The 22351-nt window shown below is 51.4% G+C and overlaps 1 protein-coding gene across 2 annotated transcripts; it reads right to left on the bottom strand.

The window, feature by feature from the left end:
• Nucleotides 1-3187: 3187 nt before the first annotated feature.
• On the bottom strand, nucleotides 3188-22222 carry HAGH (hydroxyacylglutathione hydrolase). Of its 2 annotated transcripts, XM_065892166.1 has the most exons (9): nucleotides 22109-22222; nucleotides 19290-19465; nucleotides 18713-18777; nucleotides 16543-16660; nucleotides 15510-15618; nucleotides 12007-12110; nucleotides 11593-11694; nucleotides 3972-4051; nucleotides 3188-3487 (listed from the first exon to the last, which is right to left on the bottom strand). In XM_065892166.1, the coding sequence occupies exons 1-9, from the start codon at nucleotides 22182-22184 to the stop codon at nucleotides 3388-3390; spliced, it is 930 nt and encodes a 309-aa protein (XP_065748238.1). In that variant the 5' UTR covers nucleotides 22185-22222; the 3' UTR covers nucleotides 3188-3387. The 2 variants fall into 2 exon arrangements, with proteins under 2 accessions (XP_065748238.1, XP_065748239.1); XM_065892167.1 differs by lacking the exons at nucleotides 3188-3487; nucleotides 15510-15618 and having other exon boundaries at nucleotides 3979-4051; nucleotides 22109-22184.
• Nucleotides 22223-22351: the final 129 nt, after the last annotated feature.

Genomic DNA, 22351 nt, shown 5'->3' with positions numbered 1-22351 from the left:
TAGAAGTGCAGGTGGCCGGGGACCCCCAAGCTTCTGGCTGGAGTCTGAGGTGAGGGCGGTCTTGACGGGGGACCATGCCCTTGCCCTGTGCTTGTGCTAATGCTGTGGTTGAGAGCAGAGTTGCCCTGCACACACAGCATCAGAGACCCAAGTGGATGGATGGATAAGCAGCGTGTCATAATTGGAAACTCCCCACGTCACAAAAAAGTCACTTCTTCCCAATCTAGCAAGTCAACATTATTCCAGTCCAAATCCCAGACATAAATACCCTAATCTTTATACATAAGAGCAAAGGGCCAAGACTCTCCTGATGAGGTTGGGCAGCATTCCTGGAATTGAAGGTCCTAAAGCTGTTGTAACAGGGAATGTGGGGCCCGCGTCAGGACAGACAGACATACCAGTGGGATGGAGAGCCACAAAACAGGTCTGGACCCCTGGATGCTGGCTCACCAGAGCTAACAGTGCAGAGGGGGTGGGATATCAGGTGTCCGTCTCCCAGACACCAGCATAAACAGCTCGGTCACAAGAATCACAAACCTGAGTGTGAAAAGCAAAACAAAAAACTACTGGATGAAATTATAGGAAGGCATCAGAGGTGCGAAAGAGTTATTACACAGGACACAAAAGCATTTATCATGAAGGAAAAAATATACATTTGACTACGTTAAGAATTTCTTCAACAAGACACCAGAGTGTGAAGCCACAACAAACTAGGAGGAAACTGCAAACAGAACCAAAGAAATCATAAAATATGCAACATGAAACAAAGAACTCCTAACTGATCAGTAAGAAACAAAAACCTGGTAGAAAACCCAGGAAGAAACCTTAAGAGGCAGCCCCCAGGTGAGGAAATCCAAGTGGCCAATAAGCGTGTGGAAAGCAGTCAACCTCCCCCCCACCCCCGAACCAGGTAAACACCCGTGAAACCTCCACAAAGTGCCATCCACACCCCCAGATGAGCGAAAACAAAGGTATCTGACAGTGGGTGCAGCAGGCGTCTGCAAGCACAGTGGGAGATGCTCTCCAAGAATGAAATCCCACTTGCCCAGCGCAGCAGCCGGAGCCTGGATGAGAGCGCTTCAGAGCCCATGTCGCAGACACACGACACAGGGCACCGGACATAGCCCTGAGAACTCGCCCCATTGCCCGGCAGCAGCGTCATCACCAAGGGTAAAACATGCAAAGCGGGGCTTCCCTGGTGGCGCAGTGGTTGAGAGTCCACCTGCCAATGCAGGGGACACGGGTTCTTGCCCCGGTCCGGGAAGATCCCACATGCTGCGGAGCGGCTGGGCCCGTGAGCCATGGCCGCTGAGCCTGCGCGTCTGGAGCCTGTGCTCTGCAACGGGAGAGACCACAACAGTGAGAGGCCCACGTACCGCCAAAAAAAAAACCATGCAAAGAGAAATGCCCACTCTTGAAAGCTCTGGGCTCTTGGAGGACAAGGAGTGACAGCCTGTGGCCTCGGAAGCAGGGTGGTGGGGTGCGTTTTTCTTTACGTTTCTTTAGATGAGGGACGCAGGACTGGGGTGGACACCAGTGGGAAAGGGGGCTTTTGGCAGCTGGTTCCAAGGAGAAGCACTCACCCCTAGTGCAGGCGCTATGCTGCTGGTGGAAACTAGCGAGGAGCTCAGTGTCCCTGGGGAGGGGCTGCCAACAACACGAACCACCTGGGGGGATGGGCACAGCACCCACAGGTCCACAGTGACCCTCGGGCATCACAGACCGAGGCCTCAGCATGTCCTGAGACGCCTGCACCTGCATGTCCAGTCGCTGGTACAAAGCCATGAAACAAAGCAGGAGGACCCGTGCAAACCCCACTCCATGACATCCTGGGGGTGGGGGCTGCTGCTCACAGGGAGCTTTGGTTCCACCTAGAACATCATCGTCTTTGGAGAAGCCCACACAGGCAGCTGCGGAGTGACACGGGCCCATGCTTGGCTGGGACAGGGACCTGAGGAATCCAGGGGGACGGCGACAACCACGCTGCATCATGACCCATCTGGATGAGGCGTACAGGGTGGTGACATCAACAGCAGCAGCAGCGGGCCTCAGCTGGACAGGAAGTGTTCAGTGAGCATCACCACATCAGGTGAGACCCAAAGACTTGAGCACCCGGCTCAGCGAGCAGAGCCTCGCAGACCCTGGGTCTGTTCTCATCACAGACCAAGGCAACATGGAGAATCTCCAGATCCAGAAATGAGTTGGTTGGGAGGGCTCCCCGCAGCCCTTCCTGCCCGCACCGTTCCCCAGTCTCATCCCGTCCTCCTCGCGCCTCGGGGCCCTGGATGCCCCCGTGACCCTCTGGGCCCACCCTCCCCATCCCCCCAGCTCGGACCTCCCGCTGGCTCTGCCTGAGATGTGAGGTGGGGTAACCAGGACCAGCCTGAGACTGCAGGAGAGGAGCCAATTCCCAGGATGGCCAGCCAAGAGCAGAAGGAACAGCTACAGAGCAGGGACACCACATCACAATCTCAACAGCAGGCTCCCTGCACACTGCCACCAGGAGGAAGGACTCCGGGCCTCTCCCTGCCGGGGGCCCAAGAGGCCCGCCCCCAAGCAGGGGCGGCGCAGTGCCAGCAGTGGTGCTGACGCCACATAGGCGCCCAGGGCAACCCCACCGCACACAGATGTCCCCGCATCCCTCCCGTCAGCTCCTCTGCCCACACGAGGCACAGTGCCCCACACTGGTTCCTGGGAACATCCCCGGAACTGGCCAGCCTTTACAGGGACGAGTGTGCAGAGCTTGGAGCTCCTCGGGTACCACATGCCACAGCCTCCCAGCCTGTACTCTCCCTGCCCAAGCCCCCAGACCCAGACCCACACTGGAGGCAGCTCTTCAGCATCACCCCAGCCCAGGTAGGTGCTCTGGGCCTGCCCCGGCCCTGGAATTCCACTGCACATCAACACAGACACGAGAACATGATGATGTCATCAAACATGAGAGAATGACTTCCTCTAGAGGTAGCTGGGGGAGGGGGTAGGAGAGGAAGGGGACGATGCCAGGTAAGGGGAGTGTGCCCCTCCCAGGGGCCTTCTTCTGGTAAGCACAGACTTTGAACCAGGGCGTGCCGGCCTCACTGGGGGCAGGGCGGGTACGACTCTTACTGGGGCATCATATGGGGCTCACACGGCAACTATGGGGGCCCCATGGAAAGGCTGGAGACAACACAGTCTGCAAGCAGAGCTTCCGGGAATAAACACTTTCTAAACAACTTCTCTTATAAATATGTATTAGAACATTTTATACCACAAGCAAGATGCTCTGAAATTAATTTAAAATTAAACTGAGACTGAATTTCCTGCACTCCTAGCCAGAAATTCACCTAACACATCTGAATACACAAATGTGGTTGCAGCAGCCTTGGACATCCAGGCCCCGCAGCCACCTCAGTCCCGCGGCACCTTGAACTGGTCCTTCTCTTTGCGGATGGCCCTCATGGTGGTCACAGGGTCCGTCTCACCCGCATGCTGCTGCACAGTCTTCTCCCTGCGGAAGCCAAGCACCAGGCGGCAGGCCGCACCCTGCACCCGTGGGCCCACCACCCCTCCCAGGGCACCAGGGAAGAAAAGAGCCTGTAGGAGGCGTGACGTTCTTAAAAATGAAGTGCGACAGCCAACGGCCAACTCAGGTGTTTCTAACTGTGGGAAATATGCTGGCCAAGCCAGTCCTGCTGGTGACCTGGAAAGCGGGGACACCAACTCCACGCTGGCATCTGGCACTGCCCAGTGCCTAGAGGCTCCCCAAGCACAAGTCTCGTCCACCTATGGATCCAGACTCCAGGGTCAGAAAGAACCCTACACCCTAGCCAGGGCGTCAAGAAAAGCGTCCCCCTTTAAGAAGAGGTGTCTCATTCTTTGGCTACACTTTAAACAGAGATTTCAGGGCAGCCTCCTCTCCCACCCGGGCTCTTCAGGAGTTGGGGTGGTGGAGGCAGAGATGCCCGAGGACAGCGTGGGACCCACTCCCTCACCTCACTCTCATGAATGGGTTGTAGGTGAACTCCTCTGCAATGGTGGATGGCACCGTGGGCTCCCCGATGCTGTACTTCTCCTGCAAGAAAAGTGGGTCCCTTTAATGCGGAAACTTCTAAAGCTGACACTTCAAAAAGCCTCCTAATGGTCTTCCAATGTCGTCCGACTGAGAAGATAAAGTGAGCAGTGGGTCAGTACCAGGACAGGCCCTTCCCTGCCCGTGGAGAAGAGATGTGAGTGCTCCAGCTGCCACCAACAACCTCTCTCCTTCCCTTGCTGTCTTGGAGGTGCAGGGGCACAAGGAGCTTTCTTTTCATTAATACAGAAGTCATAACTAGCAAAAATGCAGAAGACAGAAAAAGAAAACATAGCCCTACCCTCAAGACAGCATGTGGGTCGTGAGCACCTCACTGCCAGGAAGAACAGCAAGGCAACAAGTTCCCGGGGTCCCTCCCCTGTGGTGACTGCCCCCACCGAGGGCAGCTCTCATCACAGGGTGTTCAGGCAGCTCATGACCTCCACTCAGGACCAGGATGGCCTTGCTTCTAATCAACACTGACCAGGGCAGGCGGAGAGAAGACGCATACTGGGACATCTGGCCAACTGTCCACTCCTATAGAAATGCCTACAGGAAGGAGGTCAGAGTTAACAGCTGGGGGTTTCCACCCTGCCCGCAGCCCCTGCCCTGCTACTGCTGGGCTCACCCTGAGGGCCACAGGGCCAGTGATTGGACAGCCACTGTCAGCACCCACACCCAGACTTCCTGACCATCAGGGGCCCTCAGACCCAAAGGTCCCAATCCCACCCACACTGTGAGTAGTGGCATCGAGAAGTAATCCTTTAACCGCTGGAGGTGGGTCACGTTGGAGTCTGGTGGGAGGTCAAGATGAAGGCTTAGGGACTTCCCTGGTGGTGCAGTGGTTAAGAATCCGCCTGCCAGTGCAGGGGACACAGATTTGAGCCCTGGTCCGGGAAGATCCCACATGCTGCGGAATGACTAAGCCCGTGTGCCACAGCTACTGAGCCTGCGCACCACAATTACTGAAGCCCACGTGCCTAGAGCCCATGCTCCACAACAGGAGAAGCCACCAAAATGAGAAGCCTGCGCACCACAATGAAGAGTAGTCCCCGCTCACCGCAGGTAGAGAAAGCCTGTGCAGCAACGAAGACCCAACACAGCCAAAAAATTATTTTTTTTAAAAAAAGATGAAGGCTTATTGCTAATCTCTGAACTTTCCCTTCTGGTGAAAACAAGCATAGAATGTTTTATAATATTCCCTGCACTTCCTCCGATATTCTCACTCCTCCTAAGAAATCTTCCTCCACCTTTTATGAAGGAAGAAAACCACTGAATTATTCTAAGGATAATTTTAAAACAGGTCCTTGTAGGCATAGTTGGGGGAGTGTAAACTGTCATAACCTTTTGGATTATCTATTAAGATGAGCGTTAACATGCAGAGACTTTTCCTACAGAAGTATGAAGCACACAAATGTAAAGACTTACATTTGAGGATGTTGTTCACTGTAGCACAATTTATAAGAGCAAAAATGTTGGAAACTCTAACTGTTCTCCCTAATTGTATTGGTAAAATGATTTACGGTTGACGTCCACACATTAGTATGTTTTACTTATTAAAAAGAATGAAAGTAAGATGGATAAATAGGCAGTGATAAAATTAGTAAAATGTTACTAGAAAGGTGTTAGGTATATGACTGTTCACTATGAAATTCTTTCATCTTTTCTGTATGTGTGAAAATTTTCATAATAAAAAGTTGAAAAGGCTAAAAAACAGTTTTAACACAGTTCAGTATAACCTATGTGTCAAAGAAGAAATCACAAGGGATATATTAAAATATTTCAAATTGAAGATAATGAAAATAAAACATGTCAAAATTTGCGCTGCTAAAAGCAGTACTTGGGGGTAAGTTTTTAGCTTTAAGTGCTTATATTAGAAAAGAAAAAAGATCTAAAATCAATGACTGGGACTTCCCTGGTGGCACAGTGGTTAAGAATCTGCCTGCCAGTGCAGGGGGCCATGGGTTTGAGCCCTGGTCTGGGAAAATCCCACATGCCATGGAGCAACTAAGCTAATAATTATAAAAATAATTACTTTTATTAAAAAATAAAATCAATGACCTTGGGTTCCATACTAAGAATCTATAGGGCTTCCTTGGTGGCGCAGTGGTTGAGAGTCTGCCTGCCGATGCAAGAGACATGGGTTTGTGCCCCAGTCCGGGAAGATCCCACATGCCACAGAGCGGCTAGGCCCGTGAGCCATGGCCGCTGAGCCTGCGCATCCAGAGCCTGTGCTCTGCAACGGGAGAGGCCACAACAGTGAGAGGCCCGCGTACCGCCAAAAAAAAAAAAGGAAGAACAAAACAAATCCAAAGTAAGTAGAAGGAAAGAGTTTTTTAAACTTTATCTTTTTAAGAACAGAAATCAGTGCAATGGAAAAACAAGGAAAATTAAGGCAAAAGTTGTGCTTTTAAAAGATCAACAAAATTGATAAGAACAATGAAAAAAATTGGCAACATCAGAAATGAAAGAGGGGCAATTACTACAGATCCAACAAATATTGGCGGTGGGCGGCAGGGGGGTTGGCGGTTTAAGTCATATTGATCTAACAGTAAAAGCTAAAATTATAAAGGTTCCAAAAGAAAGCATAGGAGGTTTCTTTGACCTTGGCAAAAGCAAAGATTTCTTAGATGGGAGATAAAAAGTATGAACCACAAAAGAAAATTAATATGCTGGACTTCATCAGAATTTAAAATGTTTGCTCTTCAAAAGACACTGTTGAGAAAACAAAAGGCAAGTCACAGAATGGGAGAAACTATTCACAATACACATATCTGAAAAAGGACTTGTACCTATATACTTAAAAAAAAAAACATAATTCAATAATAAGAAGACAATCCAGTTTTTTAAATAGGCAAAAAATCTGAACAAACACTTCACAAAATGGCCAACAGGCACATGGAAAGATGTTCAACATTATTAGGCACTCGGGAAATGCAAATTAAAACCATAATGAAATACTACTACACACCCATTAAAATGACTAAAATTAAAAAGACAGACAATACCAAGTGTTGTTGAGGATGTGGTACACCTGGAACTCTCATACTTTGCTGGTGGGAATGTAAAACAATACAGTCGCTCTTTAGAAAACAGCCTGGCAGTTTCTTTACAAGTTTCAACTTGGGACTTCCCTGGTGGTCCAGTGGTAAAGAATCTGTCCTGCAACGCAGGGGACGTGGGTTTGATCCCTGGTCAGGGAACTAAGGCCCCACATGCCATGGGGCAACTAAGCCCGGGCGCCTCAACTAGAGAGCCCCACATGCCGTGAACTACAGAGCCCATGTGCTCTGAAGCCCATGCGCCACAACTACAGAGAGAAAACCCCCATGCCACTAGAGAGAAGCCCGTGCACGGCAATGAAAGATCCCACGTGCCGCAACTAAAGACCCAATGCAGCCAAAAATTAAAAATAAAATAAATTTTAAAAAAGACTGAACAAGTTTCGACTTAATACATACACCTAATACAACCCAGCCATTCCACTCCTAGATATTTACTCAAGAGTAATTAAAACATATGTCACACAAAGACTTGTACACAAACGTTCATAGCAGCTTTATTCACAATGGCCAATAACTAGAAACACAAATGTCTATTGACAGGTGAATGGATAAACAAAATGTGGTATAACCAAACAAAGGAATACTACCTGGCAGTGAAAAGGAATGAACTGATACATGCAGCAACATGAATGAATCTCAAAATCATTCTGCTGAGTAAAAAAAGATGAAAGAGTACATACTGTATAGTTCCACTTATATGAAGTTCTAGAAAATGTGAACTAAGTTCTAATGGCATACTGGAGCAGGGCAGAGAAAATGAGGCATGAGGAAGTTCTGGGGGGTGATGGAAATGTTATGTATCTTAAATATAGTGGGAGTTAATTGGTATATACGTCTGTCAAAATTCACTCAATTGTTCACTTCAAATGGATGCAATTTATTACATGTGAACTAAACCTCAACAAGCTTGATAAAAGGGAAACTATGAAAACTATGCCAGTAAATTTGAAAACCTTGATGAAATGGACAAATTCCTTGAAGATACTAGTTGCTAACAAAACTGACTCAAGAAAATATAAAAATCTAACAGCCCCACACAAATTAAAGACATTAATTCATGTCTTTATGTCTTTATGAATTATGTCTCATAATTCATAACAAAAAAATCTTTCCACAAAAAAGAATTCAATGTCCAGAAGGCTATGTCAGTGAATTCTAACAAACACTAAAGGAAGAAATAATAACAATCACAGAAAAACTCTTTCAGAAAATAGGAGGAAGCACTTCCAACTCATTTTATGAGGCCAGCATTACCCTAATATTAGACAAAGACATTACAAGAAAATAAAACTACAGACCAATATCCCTTATGAACACAGACACAAAAACAGACACCATGACTAAGGTTTATCCAGAAAGCAAGGTTGGTTTAACATCTGAAACCAAGTGATATACTTCACCAGATTAAAAGAGTAAGGGAGAAAAAAAATGTATGATAACAGATGAAGAAAAATCATTTGACAAAATTCAACACCCACTCATGACAAAAACTCTCAGAAAACCAGGAATATATGTGAACTTCAACAACTTGATAAAGAAGACTTACAAAAAACTCACAGCTAATATCATACTTAATGGTGAAAGACTGAATGCTTTCTCCCTAAGACTGGGAACAAGCCAAAGGTGTCCACTCTCACCATGTCTACTTAACACTGTCCTGACGATCTTAGCCAGTGCAACAAGGCAAGAAAAATAATTAAAAGGCATATAGACTGGAAAGGAAGAAATAAAACTATCTTTTTTTTTTTTTTTTTTTTGTGGTATGCGGGCCTCTCACTGTTGTGGCCTCTCCCGTCGCGGAGCACAGGCTCCAGACGCACAGGCTCAGCGGCCATGGCTCACGGGCCCAGCCACTCCGTGGCACGTGGTATCTTCCTGGACTGGGGCACGAACCCGTGTCCCCTGCATCGGCAGGCGGACTCTCAACCACTGCGCCACCAGGGAAGCCCGAAATAAAACTATCTTAATGTTGATGGCATGATTGTGTGCTAAGGAATCTATGAAAAAGATGCTAGACTAAAATGAGTTAAGCAAGGTCACAAGGAAACAAGGTCAAAATACAAAAATCAATTGTATTTCTGAAGACTATCAATAATCATTTACAATAAAATCTAAAACCATGAAGTCTTTAGGGATACATTTAACAATATGTGCAAGATCTTTACCACTGAAAATTACAAAACACTGCTGAGAAAAACTAAAGACCTTAATAAATGTAAGGCTATATCATATTTATGGAAAGACGCCATATTGTTAGGATCTCAAGTCTCTCCAAAGTCAGCCAAGCTGACTTTTTGTAGAAATTAACAAGATGATCCTAAAATTTATATGAAAATGTAAAGGACTTAGACGAGCCAAAATGAATTTCAAAAAGGAATAAACTTAGAGGATTTATACTACCTGATTCTTAGATTTACCATAAGCTACAGTGATCAGGACAGTACTACTGACGCAAGAATAAGTCATGTAGATCAATGGAACAGAATAGAGTCCAGAAGTAGATTCATGCCCACATGGTCCATTTTATTCAGTAAAGATGCCAATGAAGAAAGGCAAGTCTTTTCATCTAATGGTGCTGAGCAACTAGATGTCAATATGCAAAAAAGTGAACTTCCACCCTTACCTTACACCACAAACATTAACTTGACGTGGACCACTGACCTAAACATAAATTTATATAAACATAAAAGCTAAGACTATACAACTGCTAGGAGAAAACAGAGGACAAAGTCTTTGTGATGTAGGGTTATGCAAAGATTTCTTAGGACACAAAAACCATAAAAGAAAAAATTAATAAACTAAACTTTACCAAAAGTATAAACTTTTATTCTTTGAAAGACACTGTTAAGAAAATGGCAAGGCAAGCCACAAACTGGGATAAAATATTTGAGATATATATCTGACAAAGACTTGTTTCCAGAATGTATAAGGAATTCTTACAACTTTAGCCAGCAGAGAAATGGAAACTTAAAAACTACAAGCTACCACGACACACCTATTAGAATGGCTAAAATTTAAAAGATCAGTAATACCAAGTGTTGATGAGCATGTGGATCTCCTGGAACTCATGCATTGCTAGTGAGGATTCCAAATAGTACAACTTATTGGAAAACAGGTTGGTAGTTTCTTAAAAGTTAAACATACACTTACCACACAACCCAGCAATTACACTCTTAGGTGTGTTCCCACAAGCAATGAAAACATGTGTCCACACAAAGACCTGCACACAAACGTTCACAGTAATTTTATTTAAAATAGCAAAAAACTGGGAACTACCCAAGAGTCCATCCAGATGAGTGGATAAACAAGCTGTAGTATGTCCATATGAGATACTACTCAGAAATTTTAAAATCTCGAAAACCTGCTGAGTAAAAAGAGCCAGATACAACAGAGTAATGTTGTGTGATTCTGTTTATATGAAAATCTAGAAAAGAGTAATTTATAGTGACAGAAAGCAGATCAGTAGTTGGGGACTGAATGGGGAGGGGCAAGGAACCTTCTACGATAGTGGAAATGTTCTCTATCTTGATTGTGGTGGGGCTGACACAGGAGCATATACTGTCAAAATTCAAACTGTATAATGCTCACTTAAAACAGGTATGTTTTATCATATGTAAATTATCCTTAAGCAGATAACCATGAAAAGAATAAGCTCAATATGTTTGGACTGCTATGGAAAGAGCACTAAGACCCATTATTAAGTGACAAGGATGCCACAAAATAACACACAGGATGAGTTTTTTATATTAAGTATTCTTATGTGCACACTGTAAAAAAAAAAAAAGGAATAACATTTATCAACCTATTACGGTAGTGTCTGAATTTTTATAAGTATTATTTTGCAAGCCCACCTCGCAAAATTGATAAAAGATGCTTGATAAAAACAGGTGACTTATGAAAAAAAAAAACCTATGAGACCATTCCTCACTGAACTCAGCAGAAGGGAGCCCAGCACCTGAGGACTCCCAGGTGTGTGTGTTTCTTACTAACACCATTTCTCAGTGACTGAACACAGACACCTGAGTCCAGGAGAACGTCCTCAGCCCAGATGCCTGCAGCAGCATTTCCAAACCCCCCCACAGAAGATGCCTCCAGAACAACACGCCAACCCCTGGGCCGAGCCACGGGGCATGTTGGGGGCCATGTCTGAAATAAATGCCTTTCAGACAAGCAGCCTCTAGGGTGAATCCACTGCCCACAGACAGCAGGGAGGGGCTGGGACCTGCTGCTTCAGCCTCACCTGGGCACTTGTTGAAAATGCAGAATCCCAAGCCCAGCCCTGACCCACGAGTCAGAAAGGATCTTAAGCAGACAACCAGGGCTTCTTGCTCCAAGCTGGGCTGTCTAAACCCCGCCTCGCCCACTGCCCAGAGGAGCACTTTCTGCCCACTCTGAAGCGGGCACCATGAACTCCGTGCTCCTGGGAAAGTGGCATCACGGTGCCTGACCCCAGGACGCGCCCAAGTGCATCACGCTCACCTTGGCCCAGGCCAGTTTCTCCTGGATGGCGGCATTGCTGGGCTCCACATGGCAAGCAAACTTGAGGTTGTTGATGGTGTATTCGTGGCCACAGTACACTCTCTGGGGAAAAAGCCAAGCCCGCCAGCTCTGAGAAGACTCATTAACCCACCCTCAGCCCCTCAGAGACGGGTGTGAGGGAACTGGCTGGTCCTGGGGGCAGCACCCACGAGACGTCCCTCAGGACAAGGACACGTCTTGCGTGTATGTTAAATGACAATGAAAAGTATGCTTAAAGAAAAAAACACACTTCCAGAAGCAATGCCTCTACCCTCCTGCTCCTCCCAAGATGCAGGGGAGACCCCAATGGGGAGAGCCAGCAGGGTCCTCCCACCACCGGGTGAGCGAGCGGGTGGCAGGTGGGGCAACGCCTACCGTGTCTGGAGGGAGCCGGCCCAGGACCTCGAGCAGGGCTTTGTACATCTCATCCGCTGTCCCCTCGTAGAACTTCCCGCAGCCAGCCACAAACAATGTGTCGCCTGCAAGACAGGACAGTGTGGAGCTGGAGGGGCTGTCAGCAGTGCATGCCCCCTCGAGGGCCGGGGCTTTGCCCTGACCCCTGTGCTGACTGGGCCACAGCCCCAGACCTGACCTCCACCCCGAAAGGGCCCAGGGATGACCCACGAGTACTGGTTTCCACCCTTCCCAAACCTTTTCCCTCAAGTTGCACTAACTGGCACCGCCAGGCCCCAAACAGCTGTTCAGACCCAAACCTTAGAGTCACCCTGGCTGCTCCCTTCACCGCCCAGTCCTATCAGTCATAGCTCTGAGAATCCCCAAAACCCAGCCCTTTCCCCCACCCATCCAGCAGCCCCCTCCCAGGCCAGACCTTCCTGTGACTTCCCTTACTCCCGACAGCCAGCACCATTCTGTAAGACCCCCATGATCTTGCCTGGACCCTCCAGGAGCCCCTCACGCGGGACCACAGCCCCCATGGGCCCTTGAGACACAGACCTGCCACCTCCCAGACTTGCCCCCTTCCTGCCGCAGCCCTACCTCCACCTGACACCCACCAGGTCTCCACGTGCTGCTTCCCTCCCCCAAGGCTCTTCTTCCCTGAGAACGGGCTTCATGCCCAGCGGACACACATGGCACATTTGTTCTCCAGGCCCCTGGGTGGGGGAGGGCCTGGGACCCCACAATAGGGAGCAACAATCCCCCTCCACCAGCGTTTGCCAGGCCTCTTCCCAGGGAGCTCCAGGCCAGGCCAGGCAGGAGCCAATGCCCACCCAGTGGCCATGGTGCAGCACTGTCCCCTCAGAACAAGACCACAGATGAGAGAGTTGGGTAGCCCGTGAGCAAAGCCTCAACACGCAGGACTGGGGCTATGCCCTAAAGGACCCCTCAACCTCGTGGTCTGGGCACCAGTGAGAGGCCAAGGAGAGCCCAGAGGACAGGCCGTGAGCAGGCACAGTAGGCTGGGGGGATCTGGTCCTCCCTCCAGGGACCAGCAGTACCTGCTGTTTACACACCGGAATTTCATGGGCCTCCTGCCACAGGGGCTGGGGAGCCAGCCTGGGCCTCCTCCGTGGGGCCATGTCCTCAACCAGCAGGACACTGAGAGACCCAGGGGCCCCCACGTCTCTCCCTGGCAGTGGGACCACCATTCACCTGCACCCCCAGCCTCTCGCTGACTGCTCTCCACCTTCACCACCAGCTGCTAAGAGTGCCTGGAGGCATCCCTCCCCTACGCAGGCTGCCCCACCCCCAGGCTCTACAGAGCCAGCCTTGCCTCTCCTCCCTGCACACTGGGCCATGGTTCTAGCATCGACTTCAGCCTCCATTTCCCCACCGCCGCCACCTGAGCTGCTCCTGGCGCTCACTGCCATGAGTTCCCAAATCTGAGGTCCCAGATCCTGACCTCTCAAACAGACAACCCACTAGTGCCATCACAGCACCCTGCTCCAGGCCTGCCCCCCCAGACAGCCATCCCATCTTCCTCCCCTGCTCTGTGGGTGCCCAGTCCTGCCCACCACGTCCCAGGGCCACATGCACACCCTTCTCTGGGCTGTCACCTCCTCTGCTTGCATCCTTTTCCCTTTGTTCAGCTCACCCCAGAGGAGAAGGGAGTGGGGCCATGGGTCACTCACATCCGAGCTCGAGGCCTGGAGCTGCCAGTCACCTCACCTCTGGACGCTGCAGGTTCCTCAGCCATGCACACAGAGGCCAGCCGGGGCCCTGCTGGACTGCCCTGCTCCCCTGGTCCTCACTGCTGATGCCCCAGGCAGCTCAGCTTCACCACTGAGGACCCTGTGTGACTCTCACCTATTTAGTATAAAAGCTACCAATTAGATAACGCACTCCCCTGCCGGCCACTGTCATGCAGACTAGAGAACAGCACGTGCAGGACATGGTCCAGGGCCTGCCTGGCGGTAACCAGCCCTCCACACCTTCCACTCGGCTTCTAACATGAGCGCGGTCCAAGGGGGCCACCGCCACGGGCCCGCACAACCCTAGGCCCGGCGGGGGGGGGGGGGCCGACGGACACCCAGGGGCCAGGCAGCATGACAGAGACAGGAGCGCAGTTGTGAGAGTTCACCGGACCCAGCGCTGGTTCCACACCCCTCACCTCACACCCACAACCACCCAGTGGGGGAGACCCCACACCCACCACTGACGCAGGGGAAACTGTGCTTAAGAGAGGGGGGTCACACCTTGCACAGGCAGCCAGCCCACTTGCCCCAAAGCGCTGTCTGCTGAGGCCCATCGGGAGGCCAGGGGCTCCCACAACATGCCCAGGGGACCGTGGCCCACACTCAGCAGTCGGCTCAAAGCCCACACATCCTGCTACCGCAGCAAAGACCCTAAAAATGACTGTATTTTTAAAAATAAACATAATAGATTTGGAGATAATTTTGGATTTACAAACAAGCTGCAGGGACAGTCCAGAGGCCCTGTGACCCCTCATTCGGCCTGTGTCCCTTCATGCTAGCGTCCCCACCCCTGATCTCATGTGGCTTTCCCATCGACATCCTTTCCCCACTCCAGGAGCCCACACTGCTTCAGCTGTTGTATTTTTAAACAAACTTTCACTGCGGTTATAATATCATGATTGTTACATAACTGGGGAAGACTCAAGACTGAAAACTGCTTATACTCGCTAAACAAGCTAAGGGGGCAGAGGGGCCTGCTCTGTGCCCATCCACAGCCACTGGCTCACACTGCCCTGAACACCCACCGTCACACGGCTACTCTGCTTCACAGGTTCCCCAACCACCATCTAGATTCTTCCATTTCCTCTCAAAAGGAGAAACACCTCCAAATGCTGGAAAGGCCTGCTCGCCCCAATCGAGAGCCACTCACACAGCCCAATGCTGGTGGGGCTTCACCTCCACCTTCCAAGCTCTTTGGGCCACCGTGTGCGACACCCTGACCTGGGGCTGGCTTTTGCCAGACCCACTCAGCTCACGGCCCGTGGAGGGATGGGGCAACGCCCAGCACCAATCAGGCCCCACACAAGGCGGGTCTGACTTGCTCCACTTGGGGTCTCCCTTGGCCCCTCACTTGCCTACCTGTCTGCTGCTGGATGTAGTGGGGGCTGGGACTGCACCCCCACCAGGCAGAGTCTCTCAAGGAAAGGCCTGTCCCCATGCACCTGACAACAATGACCAGGATCAGAGGGGCGCATTCAGGCCAGCCTCGCAAGGAGGTAGCACCCCCACCACGTTCCCACCACAGCTGCCTGTACCCTGGACGTGTTTGAAGCCAAGTCCCACGCTCTACCCTGAGGGCTGTGGTCCTCCTCACAGAGCCCAGCACAGTCTGCCTGGCAGGAGATGCTCTGCTGCTCTGCCCAAACGTGTGCAAAGCCATCTCTATGCCAAGAGGGTCTTTGCAAAGAACACCAGACCCCCCAGCTCAAACACCTGAATACTCACCTGTGAACACCACGGGGGGCTCGGGACTGTTGGGTTTGCTCACAAAGTAGCAGATGTGTCCGGAAGTGTGACATGGCGTCGACAGGCACTTGACGTTGAGAGACCCCACCTTAAACAGAGCACACACTGGCCTGTGCTCCCTGCGTGTGGGGAGCCTGTCCTAAGGCTCACAGATTCTCCCAGACCCCATGCCCGCCCCACAGCAGGAGCTGCCATTAAGGGCGAGTGGGCTTCCACAGCCACTGCTCCATTGAGCAAGTCATGGGTCTTGCTGGTGACCACAGGACCCAGTCCTTGAGGGTACCCCAGATGCAGGGACCCCCTGGAAGCCGGTGTTTGCTGGTATGCAAACGAAAGGGCTGATTTTGTTTTCTCCTCAAAACCAGGCCAAATCTGAACCAGGCGTCTTGCCAGAAAAGAGTTTTCCTTCTTAGCTGCTTGGCCTTTTGTTTTGTTTCCCTTCTCTGCCTCCATCCCCTACCCCACTCTTTACTTCAAAAACGTTCAAACCTACCAAAGACTAAAATGACAATGAATCCGTGTGCCCTTTACCTGGGTCACTAAATGCTAACAGGTCCCACCTGTGCGGCACCTGCTTTGTTCACACACACATATCTTGACACACTGCCCCTAGACACTCCAGCTACATCTCCTGAGAAAAGGACATCCTCCCATATAACCTCACTATTATCAACACCCAAGAAATTTAACACTGATGTCAAATATGATCCCACGTAGAGTCCGTATTTCAATGTCCCCAGCTGTCTCAAAACCATGCATACAGCTTCTCCCCTCAGCCGGTCACCATCTGCACACTGATTTGCTTGCTATGCTCTCAACAAAAGGGACTTATCCAGGCCCAGGCAGCCCCAAGAGCCCATCCACCCATGCACAGGCCAGGCTGTCTCTACAGCTAAGCCCTTGACTGCCCCTCTGGGTTCCTGGGGTAAGTGAGGGGACAGCCAGCAGGAGGCGGCTCTAGGGCCTGGAGCCCAGCAGGGCCACAGTTGAGCCCCTTCCATTCACTCCTCACCTGCAGTGTGGACAGGTGTGTGACCTTGTGAGTCAGGGCTCCGATCCGGTCATCACCCCCATACACCTTCACCCCAGGTTCCAACTTGACCAGCTTCTCGTTCCCGCCAGCGTGGTCCCTGGAAGTCGAAAAGGGGAGCTGGGGCTACTGCCGATATGAACAGGGTTTGCCTGCTTTTAAACCCTGACCAAACGGAATTTTTATTTTTCCCAGTTATGTTTCTCAGAAGAGAAATGCATCTTCCAACCCAGGATCCTCGCTTCTTGTCTGTCATTTGGCTCCACTGAAAAAGAATGTCCTCAGACACCCCATTCCCAAGAGAGGCACTTCTGTGCCCCTGCCGTGTTGCTGCAGAAGCTTCTGGAGCAGATGAACCAAATCACAAGCACCTGGATAATCCCTACACCCGTGGTTCCCAGACTTTGGGCGCATCAGAGTCACCTGAGGATCTGTAAACAGCGCCAAGGCATGACTCCCACACACACATCCTGATGCAGTGGGCCTGGGGAAGCCCACAGCCCAGGAGTTTTAAAGGCCCTCAGGTGATTCTGATTCACAGACCAGATGGGACCCACTGCCCCGAGCAGATTGCAAAGCTGTCTTCTAAAACAATGCCCAGCTGCCAGAGGGGGATCTGTCCACCCAGGGACAGGCCAGCTCGGAATGACCTCCCCACGTGACTCGAATGTGCAGCCAGCATTGAGGCACCTCCTGGAAAATCATCCAGGAGTTCCCCACGCTTCCCAGGTCAAGAGAAGAGCTCCACACCTCGGCCTTGTGGGGCAAGAAATACACTAGTGCAAGACCTGCCAGGGTCTCGGGGCAGGGCTGGGAGTGTCCTGAGCCCAGAAGATTAGCCTTTCCAGGATGAGGCGAGGGCTTTCCAATCACCAGGGAACACCTGCTCCTCACTACACATTCACCTACGGGCCCAGAAACAGCAGAGCTCACAGATAAGAGGGGGCAGCCCTCTGCTCCCTGCCCTGCAGGGGGGTGATACACACAAGCTGGCACCAAGCACTCAGCATACTCATCACTGACCCCCGAAAATGCCACATATAAGTGGAAGGGTGGCACAGGCCACACCCTGGAGCTCAGTTTGGGGCCTGGTTTAATTTATAAGGCATCACAATGTGGGAAAAGCCGTGGGAGAGAGACTCACACTGTGAAAAGTTGGGGAGGTGGAGCCCCCCAGTGCAGCCCCACAGAGGCCAGAGGAGTAAGGGCGCCTCGGCACCACACGGTACGGAGTTCCTGAGAGAAGGAGCGGCTGTGCTAAGTAGCCACTGCAGATCCTTGGGCCTAAATCAGTCAGGAAGTAACACCTGATACCCCAGAGGCTAAACAACCCCAAAGATTCTCAGTGACTTAGTTACATCAACAAGTTTCCAACACTTAGCAGACTTTGGCCAACCACATCCACGTGACACTCCCACACAGAAGATGAAAGGTGTCCTTTTACCCGAAGACACGCCCCAAGCTCCGTGAGATGCCACAGAACAGGTTCAAAGCTGTCCTAGCTGCCCTAGGGCAGTTATTTGGAAAAGAAAATTCAGAGCCAAATAAACATTTTTTTCCTAGCTTTGAAGAGCCTCAAAAGTTTCAAAAACCCACAAGGGCCTTGGGCAGGCAACTCTAGTCCTAAGACCCAAATATAAGAACTTTTTTCATCCTTTAGCCTTCAAATATCAAAAAAACCGCAACCTCTCCAAATGACTGCTTGATTTTCAAAAACACTTACGTCTAGACTAGTTCATTCCCCGACATCAAGGCCAATTTCCCACCACACAAGCACAAGAGCTTTCAAAGATGTTGCCAAAGGTCCACCCATGGCCACAGGATATACAGCATAAGCCTCTCCCCTTGGAGCCCCCAAGTCACCAGACCCCATCACCAGGCCTGAGGGACACAGGGCAGCAGCACAGAGGCTAGTGCCCAGAAGCCCCGTCAGAACCCCACTGGGGCTGACCTTTAGCTCACAGCTGTGGAGGAGAGAAGGGCTTCCAGGGCTCTGAGCCCCTAGGCTCCCACCTGTGGGGGGACCCCTGGGAGCCTGCGAGCGCCCCACCCCCCTCCACCTGGTGGATGCTCCCCCTTGGAGTGTGCGCGGCACAGCTGTAAGGCCCAAGCAACTCTGCTGGCACAGAAGATCGGCCTCTGGAGCACTTACCAGTGGTGGTGGGTGGTGAGCACTGTAGTCAGCTTCACACCGTGCTTCCTCACCATTTCCACAACCTGCAACCAAACATGAGGCAGGACACAGGCCACAGTCACACCCGGCACTGGCTCATCAGTCTGCAAGGTGATGCCCAGTGGAGCCTGCCAATTTGCCCCAGCTCCAGGAGAGCAGGGTGACAAGGAGGCTTTTTCTCCCTTGATCCATTCGGCAGTTCAGTCCCACCCACAACCTCTCAAAGCCCCTCCAGCAGAGACTGCCACTCTTAGAGGCAGCACTAAGGGGCAGAAAGCCCTGAGGCGGAGGAGAAAGTGCTGAGAAGGGCTCCTCCTTCTCTTGCCCAGGGACTCTACAGACAGGAGCCCTTTTCTCTCCACTCCAAAGCCTTTGGTCGCTTCCACCCCTCTCACTGGCCCTTTGCCCCTGTAACAGAGTGGCTGGACACTAGTTTAACTGTTTTTCAAAAACCAAATGGATTAATTTCTGTTCAGCTTTGGCCAAGTTGCAAGGGCACTGTGGTTATCAAACTCATCAGGAGATGAAGAACTGGTGCTGGGGCCTCGCGTCCCACCTTCTGGGGCTGCACCGGGTCCACAATGGCAGCCTCCTTGGTGTCATCATCGATGATCAGGTACATGTAATTGTCGGTCAGAGCAGGCAGTAACTCAACCTTCATCGTACCCTGCTCCGCGGTCAAGCTCTTCCTTAAATCCGTGTGATGGAGAAAGATTCCCAGCAGGGCTGGACCTGAAGACAAAATGTGGTTCCAGTCAGCGTCCACATGAGGCCACGCTGGGCCGAGACTTCAAAGCAAGCCCTTGGCCCAGCAGTCCAGGCGTCTGGGGAAGTGACATCCCAGGGATGCAACGTGGTGAGCCTCGAAATACGAGGTTTTCTAAGTTCTTTGATAAAGAAGAGGATAGCCTCATTTAACCACATCCGTAAGGAAAACAGAGAACACGATTCATGTTCATAATTGTGGAAATCAGCTCTTTCAGACTTAGGATCCCTATTTTCTTTTTCAAAGGTTCTAAAAGGACACAAATGCCAGCCTGTCCCTGTGATTCAAACCTTTGTCAGATGTGACCACTGCCAGTTCTGGGGTTGTTCACACCTGATTCAGAGAAAGACCATGAAGAATGAAAGCGCCAGGCCAGGCTCTTTTCCCTCGGCATATGGCTACCTCTGCAAGCTAACAGAGCCTGAGTCCTGTGCAGTTACTCACAGCCCTTCTCAGGTCTCGAGCCAGAAAAGAAAACAATATCTACTTTCAAATGGCAAGAACTCGAAATTTGGATAATGCACAAAAACCACCCGGGGCCTGAGAAATGGGACAGCTGGTCACAACTGTTCTAGATTCGAGTGTGCATGATACAGAATCACCATCCAACTGAGCCAAAGAAGGCTGCCAGGGTGGGCTGGGAGTGACCAAGGGGCAAAAGCATCCTCCGCCCAGGAGACAGGTGCCAAAATGTTTTCAACAATGAAACTCCTATTCAATCTAAAAATTCCCAAAGGCCCCCAACAATACTTTAAATCTTAGTGTGAAAGGGATTAAAACTGCAAAAGGTGACAGAAGACAGCCATGAAATTCTGGAGTAGGTAGGTGCTGGGATGGGACCTGTCCAAAAAAAGGGATCCAGAGAGCAGGCAGCATCAACCAACAGACTGATAGACCACGTCCACGGGGGCCGTCTGATGCAGAATTCAAGCTCATCTGCCATGGCCAGGGAACTGCCTGAATTGCAGCATTAAGGATCACACAGAGGTAGCTAAGTCCTCCTTTTGACAACCAGCTGGGCTTTTTCCAGGCCCTTCTTCTCATGCTCGGCAAAACAAACATTTTCACATGATCAGGTTTCTGTGCTATGCCACCTCCTCTCAGCCCCGATATGTGCCATACGAGCTCCAGGAGGACTACAGAGCAGAGTCAAGGCCAAGCCTTGAGACACATTTTGTTGGGCTTCTCTTGAACTGGATCCCTCCTTCTGCATGGCATCGAAGGGCTGGCGCCCCCTCTGAAGGGGGCAGCCATGCTCTTGCTGATTCCCTACAGTCCCACTTCCACCACCCGCCTGACTCCTGACACAGAAACTCTTAGCTCTGATGCTCTGACGAGTTCCCTAAATGGAAAAAACCCAGCTCTTTCCTTAATAGTGGTGACACACTGCTCACTCCAGAACCCCGACTGCTCTCAGTAAGATCTGGAAGTGGCCAAGGATGGCTTCCTTCTGCTTCATCTCCCTACCTAGGGCTCTGCGGTTATTTAGCTAACTGCTAGCCAGTTCCAAAGACTCAGCTTAACCCACTGCCCCTATTGCTACATCAGCCAGATATCAGGAAATAGAAGGCGATTTCAAAATCAAAGTCAAAATATTCCAACAAAGCAAGAGGTAACACAGTGAAAATGGAATCTGACAGCTGGAAGAGCAGGCCCTTGGAGGTCAGGGCGCCCATCGCCTCTTTTTTTTTTTTTTTGGTACGTGGGCCTCTCACTGTTGTGGTCTCTCCCGCTGCGGAGCATAGGCTCCGGACGCGCAGGCTCAGCGGCCATGGCTCACAGGCCCAGCAGCTCCGCGGCATGTGGGATCTTCCCGGACCGGGGCAAGAACCTGCGTCCCCTGCATCGGCAGGCGGACTCTCAACCACTGCGCCACCAGGGAAGCCCATTTTTGAGGCGGGGATAGGAGACCCAAAGAGGGCAAGGGTCCCACGGCTCACAGAACCCAGTTCTGCCCCAGGCTTTTCTTGCCGGCCACAGCTCACATGAAAAGCTGTGATTCACTTCATGGAGAATATACACAGCATTCTGTGCGGCTTCAGGCACAGTTCCATCATCCCTGGGCGTTAGAAATAATGGGGTTTGTATGGGGCGCCGCAGTCAAGGAGGATGGGGGCGCTCGCTGGCTGCCAGGCAGACCCTAGGGAAGCAGGGGTCCTAAGACAGGGCTCCCGAGCGTCCCTGGCACACCCATTTCCTTACCTAGCACAAATCCTTCAGCAACCCCCAGCTGACAAGTTACCCCACTCTGTCTTCAGCCCTCTCAAAGTCTGACTCAACTGCTGTGTGGCCTTTTCTCGACCCCAATCGGCTTGCCTGCCGACGTCAGTTAGGGGTTAAAATCCTGTGTCAATAAAAAACAGCGTCAGCCGCGGCGGCCCCAGCGGCTCCCCGCCGCCCCCCCGGTGCGGGGCCCGCGCTGGAACGCCTCACGGATTGCGGCCGGCCTAACCGCCTTTAGCCCGGCTACGACGCCGGCCAGGACCCGCCGGCCGGGCGGCTCGCCTCGCCTCGCCCCCACGAGCCGGTCACCGTGGCCCCAGCCCCTGTCAGGCCAGCGCCTTGGCACCCCGGCCAGTCCGGCCCCGCGGCGGCCCCAGCCCACCTACCCAGGCCGCAACGGGCGCAGGACGCTCTCAGCGCAGCTAGGGTCCGGCAGCCGAGCAACCAGCGGCCCAGCACCATGACCGAGTCGGAGGGCGGGCTGCGGCGCGAGGGGTGGGCGGGCTCTTCACGCCGGCGACGGCAAACCGCACCCAACCAGCGCCCGCCGCCCCACCCCAGACCAATCAGCGCTCGCGTCCAAACCCGTGCCCTCAGTTCGCCCCGCCCTTCGGCCAATCAGCGCTCGC

This window comes from Phocoena phocoena, chromosome 15, assembly GCF_963924675.1.
Source record: "Phocoena phocoena chromosome 15, mPhoPho1.1, whole genome shotgun sequence".
NCBI lineage: Eukaryota > Metazoa > Chordata > Mammalia > Artiodactyla > Phocoenidae > Phocoena > Phocoena phocoena.
Note: the sequence above shows the minus strand (reverse complement) of the source record. Positions and strands in the feature narration are given on the sequence as shown.

What these genes read in the sequence shown, in the direction of transcription:
- HAGH (XM_065892166.1), bottom strand. Translation starts at nt 22,184, where the DNA reads ATGGTGCTGGGCCGCTGGTTGCTCGGCTGCCGGACCCTAGCTGCGCTG. An exon ending in GCCGGCTCCCTCCAGACACG is followed by an intron (nt 11,695 to 12,006) that starts GTAGGCGTTGCC and finishes CTTTTTCCCCAG; the next exon opens with AGAGTGTACTGTGGCCACGA. An exon ending in AGAAACTGGCCTGGGCCAAG is followed by an intron (nt 4,052 to 11,592) that starts GTGAGCGTGATG and finishes CTTTTCTTGCAG; the next exon opens with GAGAAGTACAGCATCGGGGA.